Genomic DNA, 10,941 nt, shown 5'->3' with positions numbered 1-10,941 from the left:
GGAACATTCCACATATGTCTTATTGTCAGTATAATGTAGTTATTCGATGTTCGTCTAATGGGTTTTTGTTTTAAGTTTTGTTTGCATGCGTTAACTGTATTATAGTTTAATCGATATCGCACCTGGTTTAAAATAATAAGTCTTTTATTTGTCACCGTTTCATTCGTTTCAGTTTGTGTTTTGAATTTCAAACTTTCTTTTTAAAGCAGTATCGAGTATCCGTTTGTTGATTACATAAGACTTTAAAGGCTTTGTATTTAATATATTTAATCTATAAAATATAAACTTTGCAGTTTTCGTAGAGACGTTACCCAACAATCGGATCCTCCAATCTGCAAGAAAAAAATTAAAGTGACAAACAGAAAATCCTTACACATAAATTGTGTAGTGTATTACAATTTGATTTACATTAACTTTTTTTTTTCTATTCCTTTAGATCATGTACATCATTTCCACAAGGTAATGTCTGTACCAAGTCAAAACTAAGAAAGCAGTTTTCCATTCGTTTGATGTGTTTAAAGTGTTTAAATTTTTTAATTATTCGATAAAAATTTTCCATTGAATTTGGGTTTTTTCTTTATATTTTACTTTTTACAAACTCATATACTGTTTTTGATAAGAATTTCAAATGTAAAATTTGATAATAAAAAATCAATGTTTATTCTCTTTGTTCTTTTTTATCCTTTATTATTCATGATATTCGAATTATGAATTAATATTGGAATGGTATTACCGTCGGAGCCCATCTGTCTAGCAGAGACATCGATGTAGTGTAAATGCACCAATGCCTTAAAAACTATAGTCCGACGAATTTTCTGTCCTTTGATTGAAATTAGTAATTAAAAAGTATCGGAATATAGATCAGATAATCGTATTATTTTTACTGAATCTATCTTTTTTTATTACAGTTTTGTGTCATATATATCAAAGACCATTTTTCATGAAATTATAATTCATTCAGACCGTAGGTGTGTAAACCGTGTTGTTTTATGAATCATTTCTTTAAGCATGTTAAATACACAACTGCTAATAAAAAAATCTAGAAAATAACGAAACATTCGAATACCATTAAAAGTAATTACGGATACATAAACTTTTACAAAGTTTGTTTTTATAATGAATAAAGACGTGAAAATTAGACTGAAATTAAAAGTACAAACAAGATTTGACGCATAATTCAATCTAAAAATCCCTGAAACACAAGATAAAATATACAGTGGATTAGCTACTAGTATACCTAAGAGTTCAATACTAGTCATCCAATCAGCAGCTGCATGATTTAGTTTGCATATTTAATACTATACGGGAAAATAATTTACTTATATTAAAATGAATTAAATTTTACTTGCTTTTTCTCACAAACAAATTTGTAAACAGTTCCACAAGGGGAATCGTTCCAGAAATCTCCGAATGTTCCACCTGTCATCAGGCAATCTTCGCCTCCACCATTATTTGGTTCTCCAGGATACCAGTTTGTATAATCTAAGGCATTCCCTGTTGACGCCCATTCCCATCGACCCTCTGAATATTCATCTGTTCCATCTAACCAAAAATATCCTGTTGCACGCAAAACACTGTGTTATGTTAAAATATTTTGTTGTGGCATTGTTCAGTGGTTATCGTTTGTTGATGTTCGTATCTCGTTTTTAGCTCACCTAGCCAAAAGGCCAAGTGAGCTTTTCTCATCACTTGGCGTCCGTCGTCCGTCGTCGTCGTCCGTCGTCGTCGTCGTCCGTCGTCGTCGTCCTGCGTTAACTTTTAGAAAAATCTTCTCCTCTGAAACTACTGGGCCAAATTTAACCAAACTTGGCCATAATCATCATTGGGGTATCTAGTTTAAAAATGTGTCCGGTGACCCGACCAACCAACCAAGATGGCCGCCATGGCTAAAAATAGAACATAGGGGTAAAATGCAGTTGTTGGCTTATAACTCAAAAACCAAAGCATTTAGAGCAAATCTGACAGGGGTAAAATTGTTCATCAGGTCAAGATCTATTTGCCCTGAAATTTTCAGATGAATCGGACATTCCGTTGTTGGGTTGCTGCCCTGAAATGGTAATTTTAAGGAAATTTTGCTGTTTTTGGTTATTATCTTGAATATTATTATAGATAGAGATAAACTGTTACCAGCAATAATGTTCAGCAAAGTAAGATCTACAAATAAGTCAACGTGACCAAAATGGTCAGTTGAACACTTTAGGAGTTATTGCCCTTTATAGTCATTTTTTAACCATTTTTCGTAAATCTTAATCTTTTAGAAAAATCAATTCCTCTGAAACTACTGGGCCAAATTTAACCAAACTTAGCCATAATCATCATTTGGGTATCTAGTTAAAAAAATGTGTCCGGTAACTCGGCCAACAAACCAAGATGGCCGCCAAGGCTAAAAATAGAACATGGGGGTAAAATGCAGTTTTTGTCTTATAACTCAAAAACCAAAGCATTAAGAGCAAATCTGACAGGAAGTAAAATTGTTGATCAGATCACGATCTATCTGCCCTGGGATTTTCAGATGAATTGGATAATCGGTTGTTAGGTTGCTGCCCCTGAATTGGTTATTTTGAGGAAATTTTGCTGTTGTTTTGTTATTATCTTGAATATTATTATAGAAAGAGATAAACTGTAAACAGCAATAATGTACAGCAAAGTAAGAACTAAAAATAAGTCAGTATGACCAAAATAGTCAATTGACCTCCTAAGGAGTTATTGCCCTTCATAGTCTATTTTTAACAATTTTCTTAAAATTTGAAGATTTTCAACAACATTTTCCACAGAAAGTACTGTTATAGATAGAGATAATTGTAAGCAGCAAGAATGTTTAGTAAAGTAAGATCTACAAACACATCACCATCACCAAAACACAATTTTGTCATGAATCCATCTGTGTCCATTGTTTAATATTCACATAGACCAAGGTGAGCGACACAGGCTCTTTAGAGCCTCTAGTTTATAAAGATATGGCCGTGGTTGTGAGGGCTCTTTATAACTTGCACTCATGTCATATCTATCTAAATCTATGATACAGCACCATTGGCAGGTTTTTGGGTAAGTGGAATACAAAATGTAAATGGGTTAAATGAACTGAATGTAATTTGTATGAGATTTTTTTTATACGAGCGAATGTTTGCCCATTGTTACTCTGTATTGATGGAAGTGAGTGTTTTTCACCGATGATATATGATGACGTATTTATACAGATATTATGATATAATTATGTTTTAAGAAACATACACATACAGAACATGGAACACAATTTACTGATCATGCAACGTATTGGTAGAATGCCTGATATTCATATGATGAAGAGATAATCTTGCAATCAGTTTAATTGAGGTCTGGAGCTGGCATGTCAGTTAACTGCTAGTAGTCTGGTTTTTTTTTATGTATTATTGTCATTTTTGTTTTATTTTCTTTTGTTACATCTTCTGACATCGGACTTGTCTTGAACTGAATTTTAATGTGCGTATTGTTTTGCGTTTACTTTTCTACATTGCTTAGAGGTATAGGCATATATAGGTGGAGAGTTGAGATCTTATTAACATGTTTAACCCCGCCCCAATTTTGCGCCTGTCCCGAGTCAGGATTCTCTGACCTTTGTTAGTCTTGTATGCTTTTTAATTTTAGCTTCTTCTGTATAATTAGGAGTTTAGTATGACGTCCATTATCACTGTACTAGTATACATATTGTTAAGGGGCCAGCTGCGTCCTACTAGTTCTATTAAATCTGAAACGGAATCACGGTTAAGATAGTGAAAACGAATCATTACCTTATAAGGTGTCTATGTTAACAAAAAGGGTGAATTTTACAGTATCTCCTTACGGCATAATTAGTTATATTGCTTTCTCAAAAGGCAGGATTTTCGCAAATTGTGTTAAACAATTATTTATGATACATTGTTTCCAACCAATGTGTATACTACTGATAGGGGACCGATATCAGTATAATCCTGTTTTTCGTGCCAGTTACAGATCTTTTCTCGGATTGATTGAAGCAGTTCCATGGTTTGACGGAGCAGAAGTTGATGGATCATTTTTAATATAAGAGTATAGTCGAGTCAATCATAAAGTGGTTGTTTTGGTCATTCATATTGCTTATTTGCTCCAGTCGATGCAGTAAAAATAAATGACATTGAGGGACTTCTGATTGTAAAATTTATCAACTGTGTACAAGTTATCAATTTACTTTCACGGGGAAAAAAGTCCTATATTCTATGTCTGCAGTTATAATTACTCACCTCCAAGTTTCGTCATCATCGAATGTATAAACGTATTTTCATCCATGCTCTCTATAATTGCAAGTTCAGAATGGTGTGCCTGGCAAGAAGCCTGTGAAATGTGTGATTACCAAAATCATCATAATATTACTATCATATCTTTATACAGAATTATAATAAGATAATTTAATTTTTGATGTTAAACGTCTTCTGATTGGCTGACGTTGGTTTTTTATCAGGTCATAATAATAATTATTTATTTTCAACGTTTTGTCATGGTATACTCCGGTTTAAAATTGAATTCAAAGTTAAATTATAAGAAATGACTGTAATATTTTCCCGTCTATTCGTAATAACATAAAAAAAAAATTGATGCACACTTTAAAATAACACGCTACGTGTGTTATTAAGTGTGGACCACATTTTTTATGTTATTTCTCCAAGACAGAAAAAAATATTACAGTCACCCTTAAGCATAATAAAAATATCCTACTTGACCAACCTGATATATCTTAACAAAATCTTCATTTTCATTTACATGTTACTGTTGGCTATTCTATCGACATGAGTTGATTTCGTCCGACAGATTTTATTTTATCCAAATCAATATGAGAAAGAATCGTCAATTTAAACACAATTACTGAAAACCTTTTTTTCTACCTTTTCTACTCACGGTTTGAGTGATTGATGGTTATTTATTGTGCAAAGTCCACAGGCAAGTGTTTCGTATGAGAATTTGTTGAAAGAATAGATACAACTTATTGATTTGAGCGGCACTGTTTAATCATATATTATTATACGAAACGTGGGACTGGCGTCCAAATTTTCATACCTAGTACATTTGTAATTATGATTAGTTTAAGAACGTTTGCTGATCAGTTTCAAAATAAATAACTTTTCATAAAACTAGTATATATTGATAGGGTATTAATTGAGGAATAAATAAAGCCAAAAAAATATCGGGGTCAATGTGTTTGTTTTTGAGATATTAGCCATTGGAATTTTGGCGGGAAAATATTCTCTCTTGATTTTTCATAGCTTTATCATTGACAAGTTAAAGTTCTAAAAAACTATCAAAAATAAATAAGATTTTATAAGACTTTTACAAATGGCTTTTAATTATACCTGTAAATGGATAAAACCAGAGGATTTCGAAAATCTTACCCAAATTCAAAAACATGGCAAGCAAACATCGTTAATTGTATAAACTAAAGATATTGTAACTATGTTGCCGCTAACATGGCTAATCGCTTATAACTGAAGAAGATGTATTATATTTTATTTGACATTTGACTTGTCTATCCTTTAAAAGAGTATTCCCTAATTTCAAACTAAAAGACAAATTTAAAGAATAAGTCCGAATTTGTTTCTTAAAAATAAATGTTTAAAGTTGTGTTACTATGTTCCTTTCAATTTCTCATCAAAATTACAATAACGTATTTTATTTATCTTTAAATATTAACCAGGAAGTTAATTTATTTTAACAAATTATCATCATTCCTATTGTTTCCCTTATTTTGACGACTTGTTCTTTCATTATCATGAGGCTGACTTCATACAGGATCTACTCAGGAAGAAAGCTAAGAAGTGAGCAATAACCTTTAATTTAACTTTCCGGTATATACAGTGATATAGATAATATTCTCTCACTAAATAGTTCAAAATGTGGTGACTATGTTAAACGCATGTTTCCCATTGGACTAGAGATAAAGGATACAACTAAATCTGCCTCATATCTTGACTTACATCTTGAAATTGACAATGAGGGTTGGTTGAAAACATAACTTTCCAACAAAAGAGATGATTTCAGCTTGCCATTTGTGATCTTTTCATTTCTATGTAGCAACATTATACCAGCGCATGCATAACAGAGTAGATATCTCCCAATTAATACGATATTCCCGAGCTTGTTTTTCCTATCAGGATTTCCTTGATAGAGGGTTGCTGCTCATAATGAGCTATCAAACCAAGAATTCCAATCGGTGAAGTTGAAGTCAACCCTTAGTATTCGATTGACCGATTTGGAACGATCATTTCACAATTGATATCGAATATATTCCCGATGTTGTCACTACAATCTCTTTCCTTTTTCACGTATGTGCCTTTCGAATGAGACTATTTATCGGGTTTGTCATAACTTGTCAGGACTTGTGCTACACATAGCGCAGGATATACTTACCCTGGCAGAGCATCCGTGATCACCCCCAGTTTTTGGGGTTGGGGTTGCTTAGCGTTTAGTTTTTCTATGTTGTGTCTTGTGTATGATTGTTTGTAGGTTTGTCTTTTACTATTTTAGCCATGGCGTTGTCAGTATATTTTCGATATATGAATTTGACTGTCTCTTTTGTATGTAGCTTTTGCCTCTCTTTTCCATTGTTATCGTTGCTTTAAATTCAAAATAAAACTCAATGTTACATTGTTCTTGTAATAGGTAAAGTGGATTTTAACTGAACTATATGGCACTCAAAATGATAAATATGTTGTTTTATATTAGTTGTTGTCTTATAATATACATACGGATGATGTGTCCCAGTTCTTTACATTATCGCTGAAATAATAACAGGATGTACCATGGCTAATCCAACCAACATTGCACTCACACACAACATGTTGAAAACACACTACGAATTAAAAGGACTATTAAGTACATCTTGAAACAATGTATTGCAACCTGAAAATTTGTTCCTAAATGAAACCATAAACTACAATGATCTTCCAGTTTCGATAGTTTGAAAGTGTCTTTTATACATATTCATTAGATGACATGATTGTTCGTTTGGAGCTCATTTGAATCCTCAGTTTGTTTCCACAATGCACAAGTACGAGTTAAATCTCAGTAAACTATTACTTCTAAAAAAGTATAAGACTCTTATAATAAGAACTGTGTGCTTCCGTTTGTAGTTCCATAAAACTGTAAATAGTACTGCAACTGAACTCGAAAAAAGACGCTCAGTTAACGATTTTAATGATCCGGAATAACACACGGCGGTTGAACATTGTTTTAAAAGAGAGAATAATATCTGTATTTTAATTTCCGTCTGGTCGTAAAAAAATTCGGGTAGTGACTTTAAAATCCAAAAACTTAATGTTTTTGTTAAATTTCTCGCTATTGTCGTAAATAGTGTCGATGGACATACCATCAAAGAACTTTGTTATGATGAAGACATAAATATAATACCATCCCCGTCAAAAATTCAAATATTAAAACATCATTTGTACACTTTTAATATACGGAAATTGCCTATCCGTCAATCAGCTCCACCATTTTTTCCCTCTTAACAATGAATATTATAGTTTCGATGTGTTTATGTACATTTTCTAGGATAATTTAATCTATTTTTGAATATATAAAGTAGTTCTTCCGTGTTTATTCTGTAAATAAGTTATGCTGAAGTTAATAAAAGTGTGTCTTTTCTATAAAAATCAACCAAATCCTTCGTATTAGATGTTTTTCCGTATAATGACTTGTTGATATTATGTGGAAAAAATAAATTGTATTTCAATGTTCAACCTCCGATAATTTATAAGCATGCACGCGGTCGGGAAAAGAGTACTTTTATGTTTCGCAAATAATTGTTGTGTGACAGAGCGATGCTACATTTAACTTCTCTTAACAGTCTGCTTTTTTTGGGCAAGAGAGTTATGCATCATCAGTGATGTTTTAAGACGTACATCAGAAGGCAGAATTGTTGCGTCTTTAAATTAGAAGCATCAGAAAGCCATATATGTGATCAAACTAATCCACCTGTATCCTCACATTCCTGTATTTCTCTTTGTAGTTTGGATATGATAAAGGTTTTTTTGTGTGTAAAAGCACAACCTTTAAAAATGACAGACAGCTACACAAAACTGAGCCGGTTTTACACTCAAGCAAACGCTTATTCGATGCAAGTCACACTAATGATTTTTTAAACCTCGCATTCGCCTCGGTTGACTATGATATCTTTTGTGTTATAACTAATCTGGTCATACTTTGCAAATTCACAATATGTATGTATTTATAACTAAATATTAATTTTCACAAAAAACACAACCTTTTAGATGCGAAGTAAAAAGCACTGTTTCAGTGCTTGAATTATTTTTGTTTTAAAAAAATATTGAAATAATTTGATAAACTGTCGTTTTATATATTTTAGAGTAAAGTATAAGCAGTATGAAAGTGTATGAATGTGAAAAGGTCAAGGCCATCTCTTCTTTTGCTATGTTATAAATGGAAAAAAACAGATGGTTCCAGATCAACGCCCTTTTGTAATAGCAGCTCTTCATATAAGTAGTCCAATATGTTTATATCATATGCTTATGATTGAATCATTTTTGTAATATTCTATTGAATAAATATCAAAAAATTTCTCCTTTTGTCCTTGATGTTGAAATATTGAGACATTGAGGTCTGACCTTTGACCTTAAGTTCACAATCATGTTACCACTCTGGATTTTTACGACCAAACTTTTCTTATTGTACACGTGTTTGTCTTTTTGTTGATATACAGTTAAGTTATTTGTTCTTCCGGAACATTGAAGTTTTAAAAATTGAACTCTGGTTGCAGTTCTGAAAGCCGTGAGTTTAAATTTTGCCTTGCTTAACAGTTTACGCGAAATTTAATTGCAAAAAACTCTGCTTTCGCTAAATAATAAATCCAACTACTGAAACTTTTGACATTTAATAATATAATTTGTGTAGCTACAAAAAATTGCAAAGCGTTAATAACAATTGTAATGTATACTAGTATAATATCGATACTTTTAGTTTGATGTTTGTTAATCGTTACCATTGAAATATTGGGAAAGGTCCATATTGCGTTTTCAATTAGAATTATAAGAATTTATTTTAGATCGCGGTATGAGCGGTATAAAATGTAAAATTTTGTTTCTTTCACGTTAACGTTGACACTATGTCTTTATTACGCTTCTACAACGATCCCACTACGAATATGCCAAATTCTCACCATGCTTATTCTTTGACCCCTTTACGATTATAACGATATTTCTACGCTCATCACGTCCTCACTACGACCATACTACGATTTATATGATTGCAACGCGATCTTACCGCGCTTCTTACTATAGCATGCTCTAATTACCATGACCATAATACGATCATATTACGTTCATATTGCGATCTCACTACGCTTGCAGCAATAAAGTCAACATTATAATCCATATAGATACTATTTCATTCATTCTATTTCCGATTAATACGTAGATTTCATGGAAACAATACAGTCATGCCACCAAAATCTACCAGTTCACGTGGGCATGGTAGTCGGGGTAGATGTAGAAGCAGAAGGAGCACTGATAGTAACGAATCTAATCCAGCAGAGATGTGTGATCGACGAATCCAACCTGAATCACAACCTTATGTTGGTCCATCAAATTTAAGATAACGATGTTTTAGTAAACGATAGCAAGGATGACACAAATGTGTCAACATGGCTGAGCCGTAAGAGAAAAAGGACAAGAAGTTCAAATTACATACATACAATCAAAACCTGGAGAGCTTTTATATATTATATGTGAAAATGAGCATGATAGTCGTAGTATGAACGTAGTCAGTCCGTACGAAGAGGACAGAATGGGCGTGCTAGAATCGTACTATGAACAGCGTGGTGTAAACGGGGTATAGTCGTAGAAGAAGCGTAGCTGGGTCAAGATGAGAACGTGATGTTCGTAGTGAGGTAATAATACTGTCGCTGTAAGATCGTAGCGAAATCTCTACGAATAGCATAACGCTTTCGTTACGCTCTCGCTACGTTGGTACAGTGACCTTTGCTATCTTACCACGACCGTACTGCGCTCTCATTACGCTTCTACTCAGACTTGATTTCGCAACGACCGCACCACGATTGCTTTGAACATGTTCAAAGTTGGCCACGTTCATCACGATTATGTACAGCTCACAACGCCCGTACTACGACCTTATTGAGATCTGCACGATCGCAGTACGATCGTCAAATTTTCATTGTTTTCGCAGATCGTAGTGCAATCGTGGTATATTGGGACTGCGGTATTAATTAGCAAAGAAGGAAAAAAGGAAAAAAAGGAATCATATATGAAATGTTTTAATATTTCAAAACTTAACGTTTATTAAATGTTTATATGACTTTGTTCTCTCTATTTAGTTGTCACCCGACCATTGTGGTTTTTTTTTGTATTTTACTTGTTTTTCATCAAGTAACATCCCACTTACGTTTCTATTTCTATTTCATAATGGAACAGATATTAGAAATTATAATAAATTGCATTCCGAGTACAACAGAAGTCTTAAATACAATTTACATACCTAATAAAGCTAGTATTGTGTAGTAAAGCATGATAAATTGAATGTTCTCAGACGAGTCGGTTTCGGTGTGTGTTTTCCTTACAACTTATTGTTCTTATCTTTTATAAATTGACATGATCAGTGTGATTATTAACTGATAGTGTCTTAAGCTTGCACGTTGTAATGACTTTATGATACCCTTTCAATGTCAACTGGATAAAATCATGCTTAATATATTGTGTGGTCATCGTCTTATAATATGCATGGTAATTGAAATGAGTGACAAGCGTTATTTTCTTTTTTGAATTTTCCTCGGAGTATTTTTTTTATTTAACTTCTTTCTAATACAGTGTGACGTTGACAGTGAATGGTGACCTATAGTTGTTAATTTCTGTATCGTTTCGTCTCTCGTAAAGAGGGGTTTCATATTAATCAAAAGAATAATAAACGCCGAGGAAAATTCAAAAC

At 32.9% G+C, this 10,941-nt stretch overlaps 1 protein-coding gene across 1 annotated transcript; it reads right to left on the bottom strand.

Moving 5' to 3' along the window:
• Positions 1-249: 249 nt before the first annotated feature.
• On the bottom strand, positions 250-10,622 carry LOC143054773 (perlucin-like). The gene is made up of 5 exons (XM_076227822.1): positions 10,495-10,622; positions 6,732-6,835; positions 4,236-4,326; positions 1,350-1,557; positions 250-332 (listed from the first exon to the last, which is right to left on the bottom strand). Exons 1-5 carry the CDS (start codon positions 10,523-10,525, stop codon positions 308-310), a joined length of 459 nt encoding a protein of 152 aa, XP_076083937.1. The 5' UTR covers positions 10,526-10,622; the 3' UTR covers positions 250-307.
• Positions 10,623-10,941: the final 319 nt, after the last annotated feature.

Source organism: Mytilus galloprovincialis, chromosome 12, assembly GCF_965363235.1.
Source record: "Mytilus galloprovincialis chromosome 12, xbMytGall1.hap1.1, whole genome shotgun sequence".
Taxonomy (NCBI): Eukaryota; Metazoa; Mollusca; class Bivalvia; order Mytilida; family Mytilidae; genus Mytilus; species Mytilus galloprovincialis.
This window is presented reverse-complemented; position numbering and strand designations above follow the sequence as displayed.